This window comes from Lagenorhynchus albirostris, chromosome 6, assembly GCF_949774975.1.
Source record: "Lagenorhynchus albirostris chromosome 6, mLagAlb1.1, whole genome shotgun sequence".
NCBI lineage: Eukaryota > Metazoa > Chordata > Mammalia > Artiodactyla > Delphinidae > Lagenorhynchus > Lagenorhynchus albirostris.
In genome coordinates this window covers 67,005,454-67,033,052 of record NC_083100.1, presented here as the reverse complement: position 1 = coordinate 67,033,052, position 27,599 = coordinate 67,005,454, and the positions used below count along the sequence as shown (strand labels likewise).

The 27,599-nt window shown below is 35.4% G+C and overlaps 1 protein-coding gene across 6 annotated transcripts in view; it reads right to left on the bottom strand.

The window, feature by feature from the left end:
• Nucleotides 1-3,215: 3,215 nt before the first annotated feature.
• COBLL1 (cordon-bleu WH2 repeat protein like 1) overlaps nucleotides 3,216-27,599 on the bottom strand; it is a 160,704-nt gene continuing 136,320 nt past the window's right edge. For 3 of the 6 annotated variants that reach the window (XM_060152751.1, XM_060152753.1, XM_060152755.1), the window contains 8 exons: nucleotides 25,640-25,793; nucleotides 25,097-25,171; nucleotides 23,810-23,929; nucleotides 18,728-18,962; nucleotides 17,607-17,701; nucleotides 12,159-13,738; nucleotides 10,101-10,277; nucleotides 3,216-4,159 (listed from right to left, as the gene is read on the bottom strand). In XM_060152751.1, the coding sequence (XP_060008734.1) occupies nucleotides 4,073-4,159; nucleotides 10,101-10,277; nucleotides 12,159-13,738; nucleotides 17,607-17,701; nucleotides 18,728-18,962; nucleotides 23,810-23,929; nucleotides 25,097-25,171; nucleotides 25,640-25,793 (2,523 nt within the window). In that variant the 3' untranslated portion in view covers nucleotides 3,216-4,072. The remainder of the gene's footprint in view (nucleotides 4,160-10,100; nucleotides 10,278-12,158; nucleotides 13,739-17,606; nucleotides 17,702-18,727; nucleotides 18,963-23,809; nucleotides 23,930-25,096; nucleotides 25,172-25,639; nucleotides 25,794-27,599) is intronic. The other 3 variants (XM_060152750.1, XM_060152752.1, XM_060152754.1) reach the window with 3 other exon arrangements.

Below are 27,599 nucleotides of genomic sequence, written 5' to 3'. Positions count from 1 at the left end.
TGTAGCACTTTTTCTTCAAGATGAGTAATCTGCAAGACTTCCAGATGAATTTCTCCAGTTTGTGACGCAGAAATGCCAACAGTGCTATACAGATTACCAGAATGTTTCACAATTTCTCTTGAAATACCTGTCAGAAAAGTTCTTTTGAGAGAGCACATGGTGGCATTTTTTCTTGCCATAAACAAAATACATCTACCCATATGAAGAGTCTGAGGTGTTAAGGATGAAAACTTGCAGGAAAGTGGTAACATTTAAGAGAAAAGCAAGACAGACTGAAGATCCAGAACAAGTAGGTTACTATTTAAGTGTCCCTTGAAATCTAGCACCATTTTCTCCATCATTTGCAAAGTTTGGCCAGGCAAAAGAGCAAACTAGAAATCAGATGTGGGATTCTGCCACTTGTCTGGTTGTGTGACCTTTGTAAAGTAGCAATTTCTTTGTGTACTTTTTTGTTCCACATGTGGATCAAATAATACAAAAGTTCTGTGTAAACTCTAAAACACCAAATAAATTAGCTATTTTTATATGAAAAATAATCTTAAAAAAACGATTCTATCCATGGAAATCTTCACTGTGACCCCCGATTGCAAGTTCCCTTTTCTTTCAAGTCATTTATCAAAGTCAATGGATAGTAAAAACTAGTGAGTTTGATTCTTAGCTCTTTTGTGTTTTTGTCTCTACCGGTAGTGGGTAGGAAAAGAACTGGCACTAGACAATAATTGTATCAATTGGGATTCTTTAAGTTTCAAGTACAAGCAACATTAGGTCTCAGGAAAATGACTGGTCTCATTCAAGGAATTGGGTCAAGTAGCAGAGTGTGGATTCTGTTATCTCAGGCCGAATTCTGTGAAAAATGCCAGTGGTAGTTTGTTAGGGATTGCATTGAATCTGTAGATTGCTTTGGGTAGTATAGTCATTTTCACAAGATCTGGTCTTAAAATGGGAGGGAAGGTCACTCTTCAGAAGGATGGGAAGTATATTAGATAAATAATGCCTGTTCACTAATAGTAGTATTAAAAATAGGTAGCTTTGTAAAATGAATTGTGCCAAACACTTTTAAAATTCATTTAATCCTCACAACCATCACCATAAGTATGTTAATTCAATTTTTCAAAGGTGAAAATGAGGTACAGATAAAATAATTTGCCCAAGATCCCATGACTTGTAAGTGGCAGACCTATGATTTGAACCCAAGTATCTTGACTCTAGGCATAACTGTGTACCACAAGAATGAAATTAATAATAGGAGAACAACAAACTGAAACATGATAAGGTTGATCTTTATGTTCAAGAAGGAACATTGCTGGTGCAAAGGCAAGTTGCTAAATAGTATTAGAGTGTGACTTTTTTTAATCTTAAAAACAACAGTAAAAACAAATCTGCAAAAATACAAAAGCCGAAAACAAACCTATAAATATGTATTGGATATAAATACATCTATATAGGGATTAATATCAAAACATTAACATTGGTTATCTCTGAAAAGGGGATTGGGATTGGGAGACAGAAAAGAGGGTAATTTCAAACCCTATAATTTACATAGAATCTGGATAATTTAAAAATAGGTATCATAAAGAAATGATGGGGAAAAAAAGGAAAAGCAAAATGCCTAGATGCCAAAAATTAAATATGAAAATTGAGAGTTGGTTCTAAATCATTCCTGTATCTTCATTTTGCTGTCACTTAAGGATATGACTAGTTTTCCTATCCTCTCCCAATTGGGTAGAGAGTGTAGCACATGCTTTTCTCCTAAAGTAATGTGGACAAGGCAACTTTTTCAGATTGTATGTGTACTAATGGTTCATATATATATCCCCCTAAGTCCTGTGTGATCTTTAAAAAAAATAACTACAAACTATTTCAAGTTTGCTAAAACCTGGAGTAAAACTTGTTTTCAAACACAATTGATGCTTCCTATAAATCTTCCCAATCCGATCTTCATTTCTTGATTCCCACCAGCAAACCTGTGTATTTTATTTTTTCTATATTTATAGCCATAATACATAGTATCACTTTGCATATTTTATTATTTTATATAAGCATCATAAAATAAGCATTGTTCCATTGTTTTCTTCCTTATTATTTTTGAGATGTATCCATGTGATATGCATAACTCTAATTTGTTCATTTTGACTGTTGTACAAAAGTCTATTATATGAATATACTATCAATGTTTAGCGCTGGTTAGGACTCCTTTCTGCTGTTTATATACAAGGCTGCCATGAACATTTTTACCCCTCCTTAAGCACACACATAAGTACTTCTTTAAGGTAACATGATAGAAGATCTTTAATTTTACTGGATATTGCAAATTCGATGGTTGTGCCAGGGTATTTTCCCACCACAGTAAAAGAGTTCCCATTGTTTCACTGCCCTTGACAACACTTGCTATTTTGAAACTTACATTTTTACTAATTTGATGGGTGTGATGTGGTACACTTCCTCGTGTTCTTGTGTTTCCTTGATTATTACTGAAGAGTATTTTTTTCCATGTTTGTTAGCCTTTCAGATTTCCTCTTGTAAGAAATACCCTTTGTTTTTTCAGTGTGTGCATATTTCTATTCAGTAGTCTTTTCATGAGTCTTAGAAATGTTTACATTTTATAAATTAACGCTTATATATATTAAAAACTTCTCGTGGCTTATTTTTTCATTTTTATAGTACTTAATGTACATATAAGTTTTAAATTTTAATATTTGTAAATGTATCATATCTTTTATGACTGTGCCTTTGTCTTATTTAAGTAATTTTCCTATGCTGAGGTCTGAAAAATGTTGAATATATTCATCTAAGTTTTAAAATACTGCTCTTAAAAGCTGTCTTTAACTCAAATATATTTGTTTATGGTTTGAGTTAGGAATCCAAATGTATTGTTTTCCAAGTGGATAATCAAACACAGTTTTTCAAAAAGTCACTCCTTTCCCTATTGGTTTATAATGACATAACTTAGGTTTCCATACATGAGGGTCTCTTCAAGTCTGATTCAAGGAAATAGCAGCAATATTTAACTTAATGTGTACTTGCCATGTGTCAAGAACTCTGCTAAGCATGTTATGCATTTTGGAGTTAGAATACATGGGCTCATACACACCAGGGAGCCCTGATAAATGGTCGGTCTTACTCTATTACTTATTTGTTTACTGGCTGATGGAGATGTGTTCATCAGGTGAAGTGCACAGATGTGCTGATTGACACAAACTGCATTTTAAAAAGAATCCCAAATATATAACTTGCTTTTATTAAACAGGGGAAAAAGCAACACATTTTCCAAAGAGGCAGATATCCCAGTAGCTTTAGTAAAAACCAACATAACATCAGTTTGTTTGACAAGGCTTTTAGAATAAGTGAGCAGTTAAATTTTTAAAGTAGGAATTGAACATCAACAAGCTCTAGACTCCAGAACAGTTACAAGCCAACAAATTAGACATTGTTTTGCTTAACAATTTTAGCTTTAATGTAAATATATATTACTATTTAGAATATTAGCATCTGAACTACATAATTACTATCACTTTAATTAAAGCCAGGATTTCTGAAACCTTAACGTTTATGTTTAGAGGATGGGGTACCCACCCCATAACATGTTATATCCATCAATGGAATATTTATTATGGGCTTTAATATAACATAAACATTTCCAATTATACTGTAACATTGAGGCAGCAAATGTCAGATCTATCTTTGCCTAGTTATTTATGTGTCATACAAATATAAGTCTATGAATCTTAATTTATCCCTTTGTCTAAGTCACGATTGCAGAGAATGTGTCAATAAGTGAAATCAACAAAAGGTGACTATTTCTCATTTGAGAAAAATGAAAGTCATTAACACCTTGTCTTAAAGTTCTAAAGCAGCATATTCAGTTCTTAAGGCAAAAAAGGCCAAAGATATTATTATAAATTATAAATTCTGGTAATTCTTCTTTTGGCATTAAAAGCCACAGCACAAGTTCTTATGCTTTAATAGATAATATATTAGTGTACATCTGAACATACATTTGCTAACATTCTCCATCAGTATGAAGTCGTTCTGTGCAATAGAGCTGGTGAAGTGTGGCATGGCAGGGCAACACTTAATGGCCATCCTGGGCATCAAGGGACATGGAGCGGCTGAATCTTGACCTTCCATTCACAGATACTGTATTTGATGGAACTGCAACCTAAGAGAAAGAAACACACTTTGCACCCATCAATTTAAAATGGGACAGCTGTCTAATTTTCAATTTTCAACAATTACCACATTTTAACTTCTACTTAATTGTAAATGCTAACATTTAGTATTTATTATTCAATATATTTCAAATAATCAAGAATAAATGTTCAATCTGCCAGGAAATTAAAAATGAGTTATTTCCACAACAAACAAGTAAAATAATCCGTTAACACACCTTAGTCTTTACAAAACTACCAAATCAACTCAAAGGACAAGAGCATAAGCAGACTGCAGGCCAAGTTGTTATTAAAGCGCATTTTTAGCTAGATTAATTCTGGCTCCCCCAAAGTACCTTGGCGAATGTAGAAAAATAAAGCAAATTCCACAAAGCAATGAATTCTATAATTTTCATATTGATGATATATATTAACTTGAAATTATTCTCCCAGGTACCCCTCATTTATAAGAAAAACTAGCTTTGGTTTTTAAAATGCCTTCATTTGAAGGGCTAAAAAAGTCAAACCTATGACTGTTTTGCCAAAACAAATGCAGAATGAAAAGGAGTTTATTCACTAGGGAATAAACTCCTAAGTTCCAAAATTCTATGGCAAAGTTTCCTATTTATAAACTGTAAGGGAATAAAACACACTAAAACAAAATTTCCTAAATAGCTTGAAATTCCAACGTTACTTACAGGAATGTAGAAGAAAGTTATCTGGATTCTGAATAGTAGGTATAATATTTTGAAATATTACATATAAAATATGACATTTTAAGAAAAATAGTTCATCTCTTGATTGTAATTTGACCAGTTCAGCTTTATAACCAAACATTATCCTCTTTTCATAAGAAGAGAACTGAAGTACAAAAGGCCACAGATTCTGCCTAGCAACAGAGTAAGTTAGTGAAAAGGAAAATAAAGTTGGCAAATTTAGGTTGGCTTTGGTTTCCTGGTGCTTCATTTCTTGCCTTTTACTAAACAAAGATAGATCATCTAAACTAATCAATTTTCTTGACTGTCTTATGAACACAGGATGGAGTAGAGTGGTTGACACCATCCACCTGAAATGAAATAGCTAAGCAGAAAAGTTGCCACCAAGGGAAGGAACACTTACTTATCTGCACCCTATTCAGTACTCATGTGGGGCTACTTTCCAAGTACAGCCAACAAACAGACAGGTAATGCAGGTAATGGCTTTTTGTTATGTAATCTTGGTCTGAAAAGTCTCTCTGTGTGTGAGGGGTTATTTTTGTAATTCTTGCCAAAATTGCAGTTCTCATATTCTTTGTAAAGTAAAAGAGAAAATTTGGTTTAAGCATTTAAAAAAACATACTAATGGTTCTAAATGTCTACAAGTAAAAGATGTTAATTGTAACATCATTTATAGAGTGAAAAACTAGAATCCAGTTAAATGTCTACCAGTAAGGAGCAAATAAGCTATGGTTCATTCATACAGTCAAATACTATGTTGTCTTTTTTTTTTTTTTTTTGGCCGCGCCACACAACATGTGGGATCTTAGTTCCCTGACCAGGGATTGAACCTGGGCCCTTGGCAGTGAGAGCTCAGAGTCCTAACCACTGGACCACCAGGGAATTACAAATACTACATAGTCTTAAAAGAACAGCATAGATATGTATGTAACAAAAGGGAAAGCTTCAAGAGATAGATATATATTTAACAGTGTTTTACAGAGGATTCCATTTTTGTTAGAAAAAATAAATGTTTATATATGACAAAAGTGGTCTGAAAGGTTACACTGTACTCTATCCAGAGCAGTTACTCTGGGGGGAAATGGTATTTTGTTATTTAAAAATTTGTTTACTTAAACTTCAAACATGAGAAGATATCATTAGAATACTATTCTATGAATTTTTAGGTCAGAGACCTTGTCTATTTTAATGCCACTTCATACCTACTTCACACTCATAGTTATTTTAGTGCCTGGTCAGTGTAACTCGATGACTATTTCTTAGATGAAATATGGTAACTTTTTACAAACATTTATGAAGTATAAAAGTATTGCTTGAAGTTTTTGAACAGTGACCACAGGACACTAGTAATAAAGATATCTTTAAAAAGTAACTTTAAGAATTTACTGATGTGTAAGCATCTACTAGTTGACTGTCTACCCTTGAAGTTCAAGAAATTTTCAGGAATATTCACATAGCTTTCTTACTGTGAAACCATCATTCATTTTTACTTTTAAAATACATGGAAAGAGGGCTTCCCTGGTGGCGCAGTGGTTGAGAGTCCGCCTGCCAATGCAGGGGACACGGGTTCGTGCCCCGGTCCGGGAAGATCCCACATGCCGCGGAGCGGCTGGGCCCGTGAGCCATGGCCGCTGAGCCTGCGCGTCCGGAGCCTGTGCTCCGCGACGGGAGAGGCCACAGCAGTGAGAGGGCCCGCGTACAGCAAAAAAAAAAAAAAAAAAAAAAAAAAAAAAAAAAATACATGGAAAGAGCTGCCAACCTGAAACACTTGGACTGTTCAAATTCAAACCAAGGAAATATGAATGAAAAGCAGACTAATTAAACAAAATAAGCCAGGAAGATCCTGGGTGACTTACCCAGGTTTTCTCTTCCCTCCAGATTTCTATCTAGCTAACGATAAGTTTTATTTTCTGAGGAAACACTTACTACCAAGCACTAAATATCATTCATCAGTTTATTTTCAGACTTTTATATTTACAAACCTATATTCTCCTTATAATAGTGTAATAACCTTAGTAAGTCGAGGCACCAACAAGAACCAAAAGCAGCCAAAGTTCTTGTGTCAACACAAGTCAATAATAATAGATGACTTAATCTCTTATTCTCTGAAAACAATTTGCTGTCATACATACATCTTAACATCAAACACATTTTATAAAATACTGTGCTAGATCTATTAATGCTTTATATGAAGACAAGACAAATCGCTTTGACTATATGTGGGTTGACTTGGGGGTAAGGCATGGGAAAAAAGCCTTAAGAAACATGAAAATTCACGACTACATTTACACTAGGGCAATCAACTAGATAATTGTTCTAATGTGAACCAACTACTTAATGAAGGTTAATTGCTCAAGTATGAACAAGAGCCATAAGGCAGGTTGGTACCTGGAGTAAAAGTGAACATTTGGGTGCCAAAACACGGAGCCAACTTTCTGATGAACAATCTAAACCCACTGTCAAAATCACTGGAGATTTTATTTGGCACTATAACTGTTGTTCTATAAAAGAAATGTTAGCATGTAAAACAAACCAGAAGAAATGTTCAGAACAGGACAGAAATATGGGACTTAAGCAAAGATCACAAGAAATTAGAGCCTTCTTTTGTCTATTTTTACCACCTTCTGCAATTTTTTGAAATATAATACATGTACAGAGGAGTGCACTGAACAGCCCAATGAAAACAAACACAGACATATATGTAGCCCACCACTCAGGTCAAGAGAATACTCCCTACTCCAGCTCCCTACTGATCTTGTTTTTATTTAAAATTTTGACTTTATCATGGATTTTTGCATTAATTTGTATATTTTTAAATATTGCGTTAAGATAATATTTATCTTGATTAATTTTTTTAGTTCCCTCTTAAATTGTGTGCCCGTCTTGCTCTCATACACCCCCAACAGCACTTCTTCTTCCCCTCTGGAAGTAACCCTATTGTGATTTTTGTAATTACTTCCTCACTTTTAAAAATAATTGCCACCTATGCACGCATCACTGAGTAATATAATTTAGTTTTGCATGCTGTCAACTTTACATATCTTTTTATGTCTCTATCTACATTGTTCTGTTGTGTGTATTTTATCCAATTTATTGCCATGCTTTGAATCTACCACTAGTCTACCATTTTTGGATATTAAGGTTATATGTATTTGGAGCTATTACAAACAATGTTCTTCTGAGTCTTGGTATATAAAAACACATTTTTAGCATATATAAGTAGAAGTGAAGGTGCTGATCATGGAGTGTAGATATCATGAACTCTACTAGACCCTGTGTCTTTCTTCAGAGGGAAGAAAAAGGATTATGTAAGGAATTTTCATTAAACAGAGTTTAGGAGCTGACACTATAGGGAGTCAGAGCTGTCAGTAACCTCCTACTGAGAGAGAGAATTTAGACTCAATAGAACCTAAAGTAATGAGTTATAAACAGGATACAATTATAGGATCATCATTTAGGGCCTGCTTTCCGTGTTGATTCACATCCAGCTCATTCTGGAAGCAATGAGAATTTTATACGTGAAGAGACTGCCAAATCGGAGCCCATGAGATACCAAGTATACAGCTGCCTGCCTGTAAAATTCTGTTGGCCTAGAAGGCATTTCCAACTTAATGCACTGTTTTCTGCAATTAGTTTACTGAAACTGATTAATATATCCACTGACTTAGTACAAAGGCACTGCGGTTATTTTCTGTTCTCCCATGAGCCTGAGGTACCACTGTTTCTCAGTTCCAGGCTATGAACACCCAGAAGGCAGAGGCTTCGTTTTATTCAATTTTGTATCCCCAGTATCTGTACAATGTTTGGTATTTTTCTGCTTTAAAAAAATATTTATCAAATTTATTGAATTGAGAACTTTGAAATTCATCCTTAATTTACAAGATTAGAAACAGAATTAGAAATAGAATTATTTTCATAAATAAGAATGTACAGTTTATTTACAGGGACATATTCCCGACCCCACAAAATATAGATGTCATGACCTGTGAAATACCAATTTCAATGTTCCTTTTGGTTTCTTTTGTTTTTTTTTGCTGCCTGGCACCTTAATTTAAACTCTACAAATAATCTACAAAATTCAAACCTTCTCCCCTGAATTATTCCTTCATGTTTCCTTCACTTCTGACAGCACACAATATTTTGCCTTGTCACCATGTGTGCCCAGATGGGCGCGCCAAGTCCTCTGTGGGAACGGCCGTCACCCAGGGCTCCAATGAAACCCATCCAGGAAGCTGGCTGACACAGGCAAAGCTGGCTGTGTAGACATGCGAGGATGCCTCCCCCTTTTTCTATCTTTGCAGCATTCCTGTTCCTTGGCAGATTTCGTTTTTGTTGAGTTCAGTGTTTTGCTCAACAAGTCTCTTACTCTTCTCTAAATAGCTTCTAAAATGATTAGAGAAGGAATTCACAAAATGAAATGCCTAGGGAGTCAGTGAAATAATGAGTACTTGTCTTGTCTTGGGTGTTGAGGAACTTGCAACCAAGATGACTAAGGGAAGAACAAGAAAGACATTTAGGGAAACTACAGCCTCTGGGAGGTCCAAGTGAGGATGCCAGGCTCAAGGCTGCACCACATCCTCTTTCAGCGGATGAAGGCAACAAAGGGAGGAAACTCATCTGCACATAATTCCCTGTGATGCTTTTTGGTGTTTGCCCAAGAAGGGGGCACACCTCCTTGCTCTCCTACATCCAGGAGAAGCTAGACTCTGGCAGGGCATTATTAAGATTGGAATTTCTGCATTAGTTCTCATCTAAATTCTCTAGATTTTCCCTACATTATTTTGGTTTAGCCTATAAAACTCCTCCCCCCGCCCAACCACCCAATCCCACGTATGGTAGTAACTGATTGCTGTAGGAGCGATGACTGAAAACTTGCAGGCTTCTACAACAGTGCAGCTTTTCTGGAATAAAGGAGGGACTTTCTTTCCAAAAGACTCTTTCTTGCTGTGCTAACACAATTTTTTTAAAATAAGAGTCCAAGGCACTTTCTATATATAGATACATAATAATGAGCAAAACTAGTGTTCTGCACCTGGCCCATGTTTAGGAAAACAGACCTGACATATTTTTAAGTACTCTCTCAGCTTATACTTCAAAAATGACCCCTGACATAAAAGAGTAACTTCTGGCATCTTCCCTATTCAGACTTAAAAGCCAGAAAACAATTTCCCCTAAGTATGAGTTTGACAATGTTGAAAATAAACCCACTGTCACCCATCTGATAAAGAAAACTTACCCTTTTCAACTTGGCAGCAGCCTCTCCAGAACGAATTGCAGTCAGCAGACTCTGTCGGATCTGTTCTGGGTCAGAGCTTTGGAATGTTGAAGAACTTTGTCTCTTAAGGGTGAATGATGGGCCGTCAGTCAGAGATGGCGTTTGGGGATTCTGTTCATTATGTGCAGAGTTATTTTCCTATAAAAATAAATGTGAAATATTTATATGAATACCACGTGAAGAATGGGCCATTATGCAAAACATTTTCATCATCAGTAGCTCTTTAAGAACCACCATTTGCCTCACTGGTGTTTTAGACTCAGCTCTGTTTCCTCATCCACTGAGTTATCTCTGCTGCCAGAGCTCAGCTGGAAGATGAGGGCATTACTTTCCCTCATCTTGAACTCAGGAGGCTAAGGAAGGAAAGTGATACCTCTTTTTGTTTCACAAATGCAGTGGTAATTTTACCGCCCTTGAGTAAATAGAATAATGCCGATTTCTCCAGTGGAGTTGGCTAGAAGAGCCAAAGTAAATAAAAATCCCACAGACAAAAAAAAAAAAAAAAAAATTTTCATAGTTCCAATATATTAGTGTTGTGAAATTATTTTTGATGGTACAAATGGACAAATGTTGGTAATTTCATACTTGTTGAACCTAATGTATCTTCTAATAAAGGAATATTAGTGACTAACAGCTTATTTTGTGTTTCTGGAAGTCACAGGGGCTAACTGATGGCCATGTTTTCTTTATTTTTCTCATGAGACTAAAAATAAATATTAGAAATTTCCAAATTTAAGAATCAAAAATTTAATTAAACTTCTTAGGAAGGAATATTTAGTAACTGACTGACTTAACTGGCAACTGTATTCAAACAATCTTAAAAATGTCTTTTTCAAACTGCCAGATAAGTATCTTTATAAAAGATGAGCTAAACAGAACTCAGGCAATGGCTCAAAAACTGTATTATATAAATCAAGCTTCTGTTGTTTAGAAATGGTATTCCATTCTAAGAAAAAAACTCAGGCTTTATTCCCAAGTAAAGAATTAATCTCTGCATCATATATCTCTTCCTGATATTATATCAAAGTAATAAACATAAATGTGAAAATATATGAAGAAATATTTTTCAAGGTAAATATTGCTTTAAAATTATGGAAAAGTCTTTACTTGGCAATATGGTTAATGTTCTTTTACTCTGGGAGTGTTTGAAAAAATAGTATAAAATGCTTCTGGAACAGTCATACAAATATGAAAGTATTCTTTAAACACTATGAGAGTAAAAGTACACAATGTATTTTTTAAAAATTGCATGGGGATTATCATAATTCATACTGTGAATTTCTTCCTGACTATACTACTTGAATCTAGCAAATTATATCATTAGTTGATCAAACATGAAGTCAACAAATCCCTTTTTTGTACACCATTAAGGTTAGATGGTGGTTAAGTGATATTTTGCTCAACATACGTATAACTGGAAAGTTGACACTGAATTAACAAAATGGGAAATTAAGAAAATTACCTATTTAAACTCTGGTTTTAATTTAAATTACATATAACAATGTTTGGTAAGCTCAGGTTGAGTGTATATGATAGAAAATACAGAGCTGAGAGATGTTTGGTTATTTTATCTGGTCTTTGATACTGCTTTTGTTTTTATGTAATTAAAACTTTTGCCATTATGGAGAATCGGAAAAGAAAATAAAGTCAACCAGACCATCCAGAAAAGTTATAAACAAATTGAGGTAAGCAAAACACAGAAAACTAGAGAGTCAGAACTATAAACTATTACACTATACAAATGTAGGAGCAAAGAGGCTTTAAATTTAAATATTTCCTAATGATACAATTATATGAGGATGATCTTATAGTAATATCTGATCAAGTTATATGAATTATAATAACTCTGAGAATAAATAATCAGATTCTGTGTATTACTACTCTTTTCTTCCTACAGTAGCTTGATAGTAGATTATGAATTCAGAGTTAAGTAACACACAAACAAACCGACATGCTTTGTTAACCCCATTGAAACCATGTTGTATAAGAATCCCTTACTTTTAAAAAGGTTACATTTACCTTATCTTTCACACCTGGTTGTGGGATGTCCACAAACGTATTTACGGAAGGAATCTTCCCTCCCTCTGTGTCAGTTGGAGCTCGGGCAGATGCACCTCTGACCTCCTCACTGCGTGACCCTGTACGACCTTTGCTGAAAGACTGTGACCGTTTCACCACAGCGAGGGCAAACGGTGAAGGAGCAGAGCTGGAATATGGTCGAGGGGCACCAAAAGTTTTCAGAGTCTTCAGGTTAAGTGTTGCTAACTGACTCTTGGGAAGAGGAACAGGTTTGGGGGCTATGGGAGGGGGAGAGGTTTCAGCAGGCTTCTGATTGCTGTCATCATCAGTGTTTTGAATGTGTGGCTGTGGAGGAGAGTGAGTTGTTTTACTTAAGGGAGAAGGAGCTGGCTCTGGAGGAGGTATTGTATCCCTTTCCACCTCTTTCTTTATTAGTTCCTTTGGAGTAGGATTAGGGGCAGCCTGAACACTCTTGGCAGCTGCAGATGTCACATAATGACCTGAAACTCTTTTTTGCATCTGCAAGAAAAAAGAACTTGGTTTGGAGTGGGGATTTGAAACCCGAGATTTAAGTTTTGACTCCAAAATACTGTTTATATCTTCCAAATTTGGCACAAAAGGAGCTGTGCCAGTGTCTCTCGTCATTTTGGGAGTAGGTTTCAGAGGATTCGACATTGTGCTGTGGGTAAGACTCTCCTCACTTTGCACCTGATGCTCTGTTCTCAGGGTAGGCTTTGGTTTCAGGTCTCCTTCTGGCTCCTTTGGGCTTTCAGAAATAACAGGATCTTCTGTCTGGATTGCAGTTACTTTCACATTCTCACGAGTGTCCTTTTCTCCTAAAGTATTTATCTCCTGATCATTTTTATACCCTATGGTTTCCAATTCCCAATCTTTCAATATTTCTAGGGATCTGGGAGGCACTATTTTGTAAGTAGTCATCCCAATTTTGGGTATGTACTCTCTTGTAATTTCATTTGAAGGTTTTGGCTTGGGATTATAGTCTTGTCTGTAAAATGGATAAGTCTTTATATAAGAAGCTGTTGAATTTTTATCAGTCCCATCTACAGGAGGCAAAAGATCATCATTACTGTGTGCACAAATTGGATCTTTTATGGTGAGTTGCTCTTCTGTATACGTAATTAGGGGGCCCTGACTCCCAAATTCTCTTGAGGTATCTAAAGAATCTTGTGGGCTTAAAGATGAGTGTTGAGTTGATTTGTTGTTGCTTGAAGTTTGCACACTTTCATCAACTTTGACATCAGACAAATTATGATCTTGGTGATTCCCATCAAAACTGTCACAGGAAGGGATTGTCTGAATTGCTGCATCTTGCATTTTTGTCTTTTCTGCACTAGGTTGAATCAGTTTTTGATCTGGTGCTGATGAAGCAGCAAGATGATTTTCCTTGTAACTTCTAGCAGTATCAGTTTTATATGCCTGATCATTTGATAGTCTGTCAACTTCCACATCCACATTGTTACTTTTGGCAACACCTGCTACACTGATTTCTGTTCTCCTCATTCCATTTTTCATACTGTCTTCTGTGTTTGTTGGAATGACAATTATTTCATTTTGATCTACTGAGAGAAAAAATATCATAAAGTATATGAAAAAAATAGGAAACCTCAAGTTTTCAATGCCTGCCTCCCCCAAACTGAAACAGATTGATTTGAATTCTATAGATAATTTTCAGCTACCAATTATACAAAAATTATACAGGTAGTGGCATACAGAGAAAACAGCATGGGCTTTGATATCATAGAGACCTGAATCTGGAATCAGCTTGACTAATTACAACCTGTATGGCCACATCATATTACTTACCCTTTTTGAGCCTCAGTTTGCTCAGATGTAAAAAAAAAACATGTATTATATATATCATTTATGTAACATGCTTATTAGGATAGTGTATTGCCCAAAACAAGTACTCATAGAAGATACCTATGATTTTTCTTTTAAATAAAGACTATATTTCAGTCATTGTTAAGAATGACAAGACATTGACAAATTTAAAAAATGTTTTTATTCTCTAATTTTTTTCCATTTTGACTCTCTGTCTTTTCTATAATCCCTAGTATATTTAAATTTTATACCTAACGTTAAAAGGGAAACAATCCCAGCAAATGCTATCAGTTTTAATTAAGGAAGACAACAAAACCTTACCTTTAAGAGTTGAAGTAAAAACAGAACCTAAGTTGATTGTCTTATTAATTAGGTGTCCTTGCTAAATACTTTTAGAGGACTTTGTTTTCAGTCAAAATATGGGTGATTTCAACTACATAAAAACGATCATGTGGGTTTTGATTTTTCTCTGTGAGAAAAAATAACTATTTTTCTCATGTCTGAATCCAGGTAGAGAAAACAACTTCCCTGTCCCCAGCACTACCTTTCCTCTTAATTTTAATTCAGACCTCCTGAAAACAAAAATCATTTTCCAGTGTCTAGGTTAACAAAGCAACAGTTGCCAGCCAACAGCATGATGACAAAGAGTTGGAATGAGGCATCTGGAAGAAAACACAGGCTTATGAATGTGTACCACGTGTCTTGTACTAAGCCAAGTGATTTATATACTGTGCTCCTCCAGTCAAATGCCATGAAGAGTCATTTCTTCTGAATAACCAGCTAGCCCTCATCTTCAAAACCCTCAGTGGCCTCTCCTTTCAGATATGATTGTTTGCACAGCACAAGTGAAATGTGAGCCTTGGAAGTCAAATTGTAAAAGGATGTCAAGTATTTCTCTGTAGTTTTATAATCACTCACTTTCATCTATAAGATAAAGTTCACTGCCTAAAATATATCATGAGCTATTTAAAATGGGTCCTCTGTGAAAAAAGAAAAAAAGAGAAAAGAAAAAAGAAAGATATGCATGCATGCAAAAAAAAAATCATGTTGCCAGGTAAATTTGGATAGTTTTGTTTTAAAATCTTTATATTTTTAAACCCTGCCTAACTGCACAATTATTTGATCATGGTGGTTATATTTTCTATTATGTTGCAAGGTTCCTATATTACATATATAATTTAAAAATGGAATTAATATTTATTCTTCCCACATAAAATGCAACTAGTTATTCGAATACATATTGTCCATTCAAGTGATTTCTTTTCTCAGTGACTAATAATTATTAACTTTTGTGATTTATAAAATTAAGGACACGTGATTAGGAACCACAGAAGAGACACATCTCTGCCTGTGTTCTTATTTACTTGGTTCTTAAGTGTTTTTAATATCTATATGAAAAGTGGTACTCTCAATGCTGATATGAGCACAAAAGAATTTAAGAAATGGTCCTGGCACCAGAAAATGAGCCTAAATGTATTTCCTTTTCTCTTTCTAATTTTTCATTTTCCACTGAATATAGGTATATCCCAGTTGCAGAATGGAAACATTTTCCAAAAGAAGGTAAATCAACATAAAAAATATATTTTAAATTAAATCCTCTCTAACCCTAATTTACTGGTTTTAGAACTCTAAGTTTCTATTTTTCACATTTTCTGTGGGTTACACCTACTTCACCATTATCTAACTGAATTTCTCATCAAAATTTCACAATTTCAAAATTTTCAATGATTGTCAGGCCTGGAAACCTAGAATCAGTCCTGAATTCATTAGCTGGTCCATCCTCCTACATATCGATGATACTGCCAATGAAATGCCAATGAATGGACAGGCCATTTTTCTAGAATAGCCAGTAGAGGGGGAAGGTTTATTTTGTACTATACTGTACTTCCCCCAACTCAACACTGACACCAACATCAACAACCTGATGAAAGGATGATTTAGATAAGTATACAGGGTAGGTTAAAAAAAAAAAAGAGAGAAAAGGAGAATAAAACTAGTTTAAGGATAACAAATTATTTTAAAAATCACCTAGAGTTGACAAGGGTCATTGTAAATCAAGTGCAAATCAAAATAAAGGTATTACGGAAATGTACTTGTGACCCTAGCACTAATATGATGCCAAAATCTTAGCAAAAATGATTTAATTTGACTATGATTTTTAAAAGAAGTAAACAGCTTTTAAATCATGACTTCTCAATAGAAATGCTTTTGCCGTCATAGCGTATGTTATAAAAAACTGAGTCAAGAAGAAAAAAGGGGGAAATCATATACAAGTATATAAGTTGTACACTTGTATCTCAGGATGGTACTGACCATGAGGAAAATGAGTCAGACATATATATTCAAATTAACCAACACATACCACAAATATAAAATGACATTATCTATATCTATCCATCTGTCCATCTTGTTTGTGACATTGGGATAATCCATGTATATATATATATATATATATATATATATCTCCCTATGTTTTCTATGAATCTTAACCTAGTTTTATATATTAACATAATAGATTGGACTATGAGAGTAAGCACTTTCTTCATACCCCCTTAAAATTCCCTGGTGGCGCAGTGGGAAGATCCCACATGCCGCGGAGTGGCTGGGCCCGTGAGCCATGGCCGCTGAGCCTGCGTGTCCATAGCCTGTGCTCCACAACGGGAGAGGCCACAGCAGTGAGAGGCCCGTGGACCGCAAAAAGAAAAAAAAAAAAAACTAAAAAAACCATTGTGTATTCCTTGCATCTTCTATTTGTATAGTATCATTTTTCTGAAATTCAATCCTAAATATATATTTTAACCATATCTCAGTATTCTCCTATAAGGAATTCAAACAAAGTAGCAGATATAATTTCTATGATCAAAGACTGTCCAATCCAATTGAGTAGTCGAGAACAGAAAACTACATGGCTTCTAGTAATCAAGTAACAGAATAAGTAAAGTGGCAGGATTTGGATAATAGTTGAATGAGTGAAGATAGGTGGAAAATTATTTTCCAGGCAAAGATAAAAATGAGCATAGGCCTAATGATAGAACTGAGTGAAATATATCATGAGAAAGAGAATAAACTGTCTTGATTGGGGGGCGGGGAGTGGGAAATACTGGTAAGCACTATTACATAATTAGATGGTTTGGGCCTGAAAAATCAAGCAGACAAGTTTCACCTTTGGTATAGCAACCCGACTATGAAATAAAACAGGCTTGGGTTAGGGAGTCAGCAGAAGGAAAAAAGAGAAGTAGATCATAAGTATACACAGAGTATACATCTTCAAGATCCAAGATCTAGGTGAGATAACCTCTAAGATTTAACAACAACAACATTAGAACACATGGTAGGTAGAAGCACATTTTGGAATCAACACGTATTGAACACATACTGCCTGAGTTCAAATTTGAGGTTCACCACTTACTAACTGTGGGACCTCAGGTGAGTTACATAATGTCTTTGTGGCTCTATTATCCGTAAGATGGGACTAAAGTAATAATACCCATAAATGAGTTAATATACAAGATTAAATGAGTTAATATATATAAAGTGTTTAAGAAAGGTCCTTGGCACATAGCAAGTGCTATGAAAGTGTTGGCTATTAGTGTTTATAGAACTCACCATTCTCCTGGTTTGGGCCCGGTGACCTCAGGTTTCTTACACTGTCAACCACCCTCGCTTTGTTGCTTGAATTACACACCATAATGTGTGGTCCTCTGTAAAATATGATATTGTATGTTATATATTGATACTATTGAAACACACACACACATACACGATGATAAAAGGCAATAATTTCCAAAGACAGATGGACTGGAATAATCATCTTTTTCTGCCAAATACTAGAAATTTAATAGCAAAGAAAGAATACAACTGAGAGGAAATGCTGCTGTGAAACATTAGCTTTCATATGGTGACCCTGTTACAAAGAAAGATGTAAGAAGCTTGGTAAAATGGACACTTTCCCCAAGACAGTGTCTTTTTGTTATTATCAATTATTATCTTTTAAAGAAAAAGGAACTAAATGAAATGTACTCTCATAGACATTTTCCTTGCATCTGGCAAGGTTACCTTGTGGCAAGTCAGGATGTGAACTGACTTCATTGGGGGGTTTATTGGTGATACAAGAGATTAATTTGGAGACAATACCATGCAAATTACAATAAAACTTTGATAAAATGGTTTATTTTGCCTACTTGATTTCATCTTTATTCATAGTGTGGCATTTCTAACAGAATGTAAGTATACTTTACTATAACTTTCGATTCCTAGGACCAAGGGGAAGGTAGGTGCATTCTCTGCTTCATAAAGTTGACTATAAAAATAATATTAGTGATTTAACATCATATTCTAAGAGGCAGAATTGTTTTATATAGCAGTTAGTAAAAATTCTTCAGGAGCATTTGGTGAAAATTGAAAATTAAATATTCCATTTAGGCCAAATAGGTAATAGGCAAAACAAATGCAACACAAACAAAAATGCTAATCTTCATACAAAATAACTACGTCATGGTTGGTCTGCCACAGGGATACCAGAACTGTTGGATTTGATTTTATTTAAAAACAATCACGTGTAAATTGATACTTTATGAATAAACATTTTTTTAAATGGTTGTAAAAGGGATAAAGTATAAGCTAAAGAAATGACTCTACTTGTGTTTAAAATATCAGTTCTACATTTCAGAAGACTAGTATCAATTAAACAAACCACCACCACCACGTCTGGCATACAGACTACTTACTGTCCATCTGTGTTTCTAGTTCCTTGTTTTTCTTCTTTGGAGTTTTGTGAGGACTCTCCAGTATCACTGCCAAGGGCTGAGTCAGGATCACTTTTCAGTGTATTTATTATATCAGTAGATACAGTAGGAATGTCTTGCGACTTCAGAGAAGTATTTTCAGCCTCATCTTTAGGCACTTCACTCAGTTCTTGCTTTTCATCTACCTCTTCAAGGCTGTAATCAGAGCTTATTCCAGCTACAAAGAAATGAAGATATAATCCTAAATATTAATTTGCCTCATTCATCCTGGGCAATCCTGGCAAGGAAGGAATTTTTAAAATAATAATTAGTTGGACTCTTTTAACTTCTGATTCAAAGCTAATAGTAAAATACTTTTCTCATGGTGAATAATTATGTTAACATATAATCAGATTATCTCAGACATACATTTCTAAAAATAATATGCTGTCTCTCTCAGTTTTATTCATGGTAGAAAAAAAGAGGTTATTTAAGCTCATAAACTTCAAGTTATATATTTCATTTAAGAATGTATCTTTCAATTTAAATGATTTTTACCTTGATGCAATGGCTTTAAATGTAAACAAAAAGAACACGAGATTTTTAGATTGGCTCCAAGTGTACTTATAAAATTGACTCGGTAATTATCAGTACTAACTATGATTGAGAATTATCTGAGCATCTTTTAAAAATACTGATGCTCACCTCTAATTCACATCTGTTAAATCAGAATCTCTGAAGGGAGGGACCAAGAATTTTTTTAAGGTTCTTTCAGGTGATTCTAGTGTGCAACCAAGGTGAGAAGCCATTTACTTAGATGCTTAATATAATTTTTAATATACAAATAGAATAAGTATTATGCAATGAAAATTAATTTTAACTCCTACTCAGTTTGATTCTCAGAGGCAACTTCCCTTAACAGTTTTTTTCCTCTATATTATCAGAAAGTATAATGAGCATATACCGTTTAAGCAGATATACATACATTTCCTTCTTTCTCTCACTTCTTGGTTTATTTAATATAAATGGAAGCATAATATACCTGATGTTTTTCACTAACTTTTTTTTCCTCCACTTAACTATGTCTTAAAGGTCTTCCCATATCAGTATGTGTGTGTGTATGACTCTCTTCAATAGCTGTGGTTAATATTTCATTGAATGAAATTGTTTTATTATAATTTCTTAGCACTAACACCAAATGGCCAACAGGGTAAAAGAGGAGACATCCTAAGCAACTGGTTTCCACACTAGCTGTGAAAGTAAATTTAAACCAAAGAATGAGGTTCTGGATTTTTGCTTATTTTAATACAATTCAGGGCTTCCCTGGTGGTGCAGTGGTTAAGAATCCGCCTGTCAGTGCAGAGGACATGGGTTTGAGCCCTGGTCCGGGAAGATCCCACATGCCGCGGAGCAGCTAAGCCCGTGTGCCACCACTACTGAGCCTGTGCTCTAGAGCCCGTGAGCCACAAATACTGAGCCCACGTGCTACAACTACTGAAGCCCACGCACTTAGCTCCACAACAAGAGAAGCCGCCGCAATGAGAAGCCCATGCACCACAATGAAGAGTAGCCCCCTGCTCGCTGCAACTAGAGAAAAGCCCGCGCGCAGCAACGAAGACCCAACGCAGCCAAAAATAAATAAATAATAAATTTATAAAAATAAATATAATTCAACATTTCCACTTACATAACAGCAGCTGAACAAAGTTTAATTTTACCACAATAGAGGGGTAAAAAGGGTAGTATAGCACTGGATGATAGTAATCAGCACATCTACAAAATTTAACAAAAAAATTTAACGTATTTGAAGAATATGTGAAATACTTAAAATGTATTTCTTTAATTGTATCTTTAAGCATATAGACAGAAAAGTATGCTATTTGTGCTTTTTAATAAATACGGGGAATTTTAATGACATTTTTATTGTAAATTAAAAAACAGATTACTTAGAAAAAACATTAAAGAATTTGACTTTAAGGGCTCCCTGGTGGCACAGTGGTTAAGAATCCACCTGCCAATGCCGGGGACATGGGTTTGAGCCCTGGTCTGGGAAGATCCCACATGCCGCGGAGCAACTAAGCCCATGTGCTGCAACTACTGAGCCTGCACTCGAGCCCACGTGCCACAACTACTGAGCCCACGTACCTAGAGCCTGTGCTCCACGACAAGAGACGCCGCTGCAATGAGAAGCCCAAACGCCACAACGAAGAGTAGCCCCCGCTCGACGCAACTAAAGAAAGCCCATGTGCAGCAACGAGGACCCAACGTAGCCAAAAATAATTTATTAAAAAAAAAAGAATTTGACTTTAAGTAAATTTATATATAAAAATATATGTAGGGCTTCCCTGGTGGCGCAGTGGTTGAGAGTCCGCCTGCCGATGCAGGGGACATGGGTTCGTGCCCCGGTCCAGGAAGATCCCACATGCCGCAGAGCGGCTGGACCCGTGAGCCATGGCCGCTGAGCCTGCGCGTCCGGAGCCTGTGCTCCGCAACGGGAGAGGCCACAACAGTGAGAGGCCCGCGTACCGCAAAAAAATATATATATATATATATTATATATATATATGTATATATGTGTATATATATATATACTTATATATATAAATCATGCTTTATCATGACATGAAATAGTTATTTTGATGCCAATGTACAATATTATGCCTTTACAATAGTATATTACATCTATACAGTAAGCGTATATTTACATAATTTGAAAACTGTGTATCAAGGAAAAATGAAAGGCCATTATGGTTTAGATGCAAGTATGTTTTATAGATGGCTCCTTGGTATATATTAAGCTCTTTTGGAAATTATATTAACTGAGGTAACATTTAGCAAATTATTGATCTTTCTCCCTATTTCTCTCTTTACCATCACATGTGTTTTATATAGATACACAACTTTTCTTTAAAAAGTCGAGGTCTTCAACTTTCTTTAAGTATGAGGTCCTCACTGAGAAACTGGTCTCAAAGTATGAAGAATGAGTCACATGTTTCAGAAATCTTTTCAAATTATTTTTTCTGGGGTTTTATAACTTAGTAGTTATAAGCATCATACAGGTTTTCTTAAATATATATATTTGAACTGCATTCCTGTCATTAAAAGTCTTAGAAAAGGCTGTGATTCTTCTTAAAAATTCTAACCAAGAGCACTTTCACACTTTGTTGTTTGACTAGTACAGATTTTTTCCAAGCTTTAAAAAATATTAAATCAAGTTTGTTTTGTATGTGTTAACAGACTTATACTATGGCCAAATTTTAGAACTACAGCAATAACAACAAAACGAAGTGGGGGCTGTGAACAGTGAATAATTTTCACAAATGTTAGATCACAACTATCATATTTCAGCTTCACATGTTCTAAGGGAAGAGAATTCACTTTCAAAGAACAGAGTATCCAAAACTTTAGTGTAGCTGTAAGATATAACAACTTCCACAATATGTTTAGAAAATTATAAAAAATCATTTGAAATTGTAATTGTTGAAATTTCTTTTACACTTACTTAGCTTTCTAATTTGAATATATTTATCTTAATATTTTCAGTCCTTCTAAAGATTTGCAAAATTGACTGAGACAAAAAATTAAATTATTTTAAATTCACGAAATATAATATGTGTAAAAGAAATTTAAATAATTAAACTTAGTTTGTAGCATCTTATAAGTTATTAAAGCTTAAAATTTCACTAAGCCTTTTGGGACATCTTGTGTATTTTTCCTGGAGATGGTCAAAGGGCAGAATTGTTTGACAGATACTACTCTTTGCTAAAACAGAACTGTATTAGATTAAATCTATTCTGGTGAACTTTTTTAAAAAAAATCATTTATTCAAAAAAGTGTTCACTGTGTCAGACACTGCTGTAATTTCCGACAGAGTTGTTTTCTCTTTCATTTTTAAAAACTGAGGTATAATTTCAGTAAGATTCATCATTTTTGGAATACATTTTGGAATGTCCAGTTTTGAAATCTATCTATCTTTCTGTGACCACCACCACAATCAAGATGTAGAACAATTCCATCAGCTTCCAAAATCCCCCAGGCTCCTTAGTAATCAACTCCTCTCTCTAACCCCAGCCCCTGGCAGCAATTATCCCTATAGTTATGCCTTTGCAAGAATGTCATATAAATGAAATCATACAGCATCTAGCCATTTAAGTCTAGCTTCCTTCATTTAACAATGTATTTAAGATTTAGCCATGTTGTTGCATGTATTAGTTATTTGTTCCTTCTTCTGGCTAGGTTGTAGTATTCCAACATACGGACAAACTATATTTTGTTTATCCATTCCTCAGTTTAGGGACATTGGGTTGTTTCCCATTTTTTGACAATTACATAAATTCTATAATAATTCACGTGCAGGTTTTTGTATGCACATTTGTTTTCACTTTTCTTGAGAAGTCTTAGGAGTGGGATTTCTGGGTCATATAGAAAATGAATCCTTATTTTTACTTAAAAAAAAAAAAAAACCTGCTAAAGTATTTCCCAAACTGGCCACACAATTTTTCATTCCTTTAACGAGTATATGATAGTATACTGATTTTAAACAACTGGTTTGAGGTGATAAGGGCTTTTTCTGAGTCACTGAAAAATGGAGTAAAATTATTTATGATAGAATTCAAATATTACCTAACTATGAAGTTTTGCCATATGGTAACAAAAAAATTTTGATCACTTAAAAATAAAAATCCCAATCAAAAGCAATACTATAGAAAATAAGCCATGCCTAGATAACAACAAAAGAGTAGTTCAATAAAGAAAAAATATATATGTATTCTTTTATATTTATATAGTTATATGTTGAAAATAATAAAGTTCAGACAGTTTTGCCAAAAAGCAGAAAGCTAAATAGAAGAGAAGCTGAAATCCTTCAGAGCCACTGATTTTATCATCTTACATGTTGCCATATTCATTCACTATGTGATTAGGGAAAACATCAAACTCCAAGAATTTCAAGTGACAAGGCAGAAACTACTATTTTTTTTATGAGACATTTTTACACAAGGAATCAACAAGTAACCAAATCTAAATGTGATGACATCTCAATCTGTCTTAAACAAAGCAGCAGGCAGGAAAGGCCAGGTCACCTACATGGGAGAGATGCGGCAGCTACCTCGGGCGTTCCAGGGCACTCCGAGAGAGGGGCTTCGGCCGGCAGCTGGGGCACAGCGCACTGTTCGTGATCGGGGAGCCCAGAGCCAAGGGAGGATTCTGCCAAAGAAGTAAAATCTGTGGAAATGGCACTTAGAAAACAGAATTAAGCAAGCAGAGACCAAGAAGCATTTCACAAGAAATTAGATATGTTAACTCACAATTAGCCATGCATTAAACAAGAAGAGGTAAAAGGGGAAAAAAAGGAAGAAAAACAGCTATCAAGCAAAGTTTGAATAGCAGCCACTTTTCTCTAATACTTCCGAAATCTTCTCATTTCATTTACATAGTTCGATATTATTTAATAAATTTCCTTTGTGAAACAGAATGGTATCATTGATATTATTCTGGGTAAGACTTGAGAAAAATCATTACTAGTTACCTAATGATAGTGTTTTTAATCACAGAGGAAAGGAGAATTCTATATCAAAATCTTAAATTCCTAAATATCACCTAAGGATTAAAAGATTCAGGAGCATTTGGGTGCTTCTGAGTCTTTCTGTATTTGTGAATGTGAATTATAAAAATGAGGTAGTTATATTAAGCAATTTTTATACCTATCAAATTATTTCCATGCTAAAGTACTGACATAGTAATATTCTATTTTTGATTAAACATTATTAGTCTGTCATGTTCATTTACACCTAACTTTAAGCCTAACAATTAAGAAATTTTATCATACTTATAGCTACTAAATAGCTATTATTAAAAATATTAAGGAACAGTATTAGATTTTTACTGAAACTTCACTTATTTGGAGAGAATCCAAAATAAAACTATATAATAGAAAACATTTCATAATAAATTTTTACCATCAGATTAGGACAATATGAATTCACACCTACAACAGTTGCATAAAGAATGATGCTTAACACCTTCATGTAAGTTTTCTTCTGAACACACCAAGGTACATTCCTAACTAAGATGTGTCATTCCTCTTGGGGAGAAGATTAATAAATGGCAACCTGACATTGCATAAGGAAAAGCAGGAGACCTAGTAGGAAAAGCACTCAAGGTACCATCGCAGAACTAAAATTTTGATTTCTGTGTTTCACGCTCTGAACTCAGGGAAGGGAATATTTTTCATTTCATACTATATAATGTGGGAGATGAAGACAAAGCATCTGTATCTCCTTCATATACAGAGCATTACAACTAGATTCATTCCTCAACTGTCCTGGAAGTTCTTTCTCAGTGGTTACGTGATATGGAACAGAGGTGTCAGACCTGGGCTGGACAGGCCCTCAGAAGAGTTTGCTTCTAAAACACTGTCTGTAGGAATTGCAGGTACCAACTGCAGGGCTAGAAGACAGAAGAAACACAACTTCTGAGCAAGTCACATTCACCAATGAAACAATTCCTTAGTACCTTAAGTCATTTTTATATAATTCAGAAAAAGATAGCCCTAACCTTATTAGAAGCCACTGTACTTGTCTAGCTGTGATACAGCTAAAATCTATTTTGATTCCCAGTCCTACATGTAGTCAATCCTGGAAAGGCAGTATCTTTCTGAATAGACTCACAAATTATAACATGCTCATTTTCGGATAATGGAGCTGTACAGTTTTAAATTTTGTTATGCAGATTTTTCAAAGGTAGTGAGAATAATCAGGGACTATCTAAGCACTACTATTAAAATCAATTAATTAAAAGCCTAAGTTTAAGTACTAATATTATTTAATAAAAAGATGTGATTTATAACCTATATCATTTCTATTGTCTATGTTAAAGAAAACACAACACTAATGTTAATGGGAAAAGTAACATTACCAGTCACGTGACTATTTTCATCACTTTGTTGCAGGGCTGTTTTGGAGGGTGGGGAAGGTGCTTTTCGCTTTGTCCTTTTCAAAGATGAATTCCCACTGGATGTGCTACCGAGCTGCAGAGAGCCTGTCCTCACTCTGCCTGCTCCAGAGGAACGCTATGGAAAACAAAGTGACCAAATAGAATCTCTATTCAGAAATGAACAGCAAACTTCAGGAAGACACTGACGTTTACATCAAACACATCATATGCCAATATGGAACATAATGGTCATTCATTCAAAAAGCATTTACGGAGTATCTGCCACGTGTCAGAGACGGATATGTAAAGAAAAGTATAATATGATGCTTCTCAGTAAGGTTAGGCTAGAATGGGAGGCCGGCATGTAAACAACTAATGAAAATGTAGAACACTCATAGGCAACGCAGTTAAAAACTAGCTTTCAAAGGAAAATCTAGAGAAAATACTGGATGTAAAGTAAGAAGTGAAAAAGGGAAGAATATCTGTACATTAAGACTGGCTTGATTAATCTTTCTTTTTGGCACAATACATCAATGACAAACATTTCAAAAATCTATATGTCTACCAAAGGCGAGGTCATTTGAGGTCCTCGACTCTATACACAGCTAATGCTCACACTCCCAGCATGTGACTGTCAGCAGGCTGGCCGGTTCCTCCTGGCCCATTGCCACGTCATCTTGCTCTTTCCCCTTACAACAAACCTGCTTAAAAGTGTCATTCATAGTTTTTTTCCTCCAATTTCTCATCTCCCACTTGAACCCCTCCAATCAGATTTTTCTCAACCTTTGATCCATTAAAACTATTCCTATCTGTGAGATAATAGAGAATATATAATGGTCTTTGCCCACATTCCTGGCACAGAGCTCCTAAAACCCTTGAACTTTCCTAAGTGACAAGAACACTAGTAGCATCTCTTGTTCTAATATTGGTCTTGGGCCCCAGTTCCTGACACAGAGCTCCTGAAACTTTGTAATTTCCTGGATGATAGGAGTACCTTTTGTTGTAATGAGGCAACTCTGGATGGGCTCCTGGATGAGGGCCTGTCATGGGAAAGTCATGATTAGAAGCCTGGAATTTTCAGCCCTGCCCTCATTCTCTTGAGAAGGGAGAAGGGTTGAAAATGGAGTTAATGACTGATCATGCCTATGTGATGAGGCTGCCATAAAATCACAAAAGTATGGAGTTCAGAGAGCTTCCAGGTCAGTGCACACGTGGAGGTGCTGGGAGAGCGGCATACCTGGACAGGTAGTGCAAGCCCCATGCCCCTCCCCACATACCTTGCCCTACACATCTCTTCCATCTAGATGTTCATCTATGTACTTTATCATATCCCTTAGGAAACTGGTAAATGTAAGCAAGTGTTTCCCTGAATTCTGTGAGCCATTCTAGCAAATTAATCAAACCTGAGGAGGGAGTCGAAGGAACCTCTGATTTATAGCCAGTTGGTCAGAAGTATAGGTAACAACCTGGACTTGTGGTTGGCATCTGAAGTCCAAGAAGGGGGTCACTGGAATCTCTAATCAATAGCTGGTTGGTCAGGAGCAGAGGTGATAACTTGGGCTTGTGACTGGTGCCTGTAGTGTGTGTAGGAAAGGGAGGGCCGTCTTGTGGGACTGAGCCCTTATCCTGTGGAATCTGATGTTGTCTCTAGGTAGATGGTGTCAGAATTGAGCTGAATGCTGGTATCTAAAAATTGCCTGGCGTTGTGGGGAAAACCTCCACACGTTTGTTGAACAGAAGTGAAATGTTTTGTGTGAGTAGCAAAGGAGACTCACAGGGAAGAAACACACAGTAGGAAAGAACTGGGTTTTTCCCTACATGGGTAGAAAACTGAGTTTTTCCTTTACACTATCAAAGTCATCAATGACCTCCCTCATGACTAAATCAGTGGTTACTTCTTAGAACTCACTTGTTTGCCGTATTAGCAGCATTAAACAGTTGA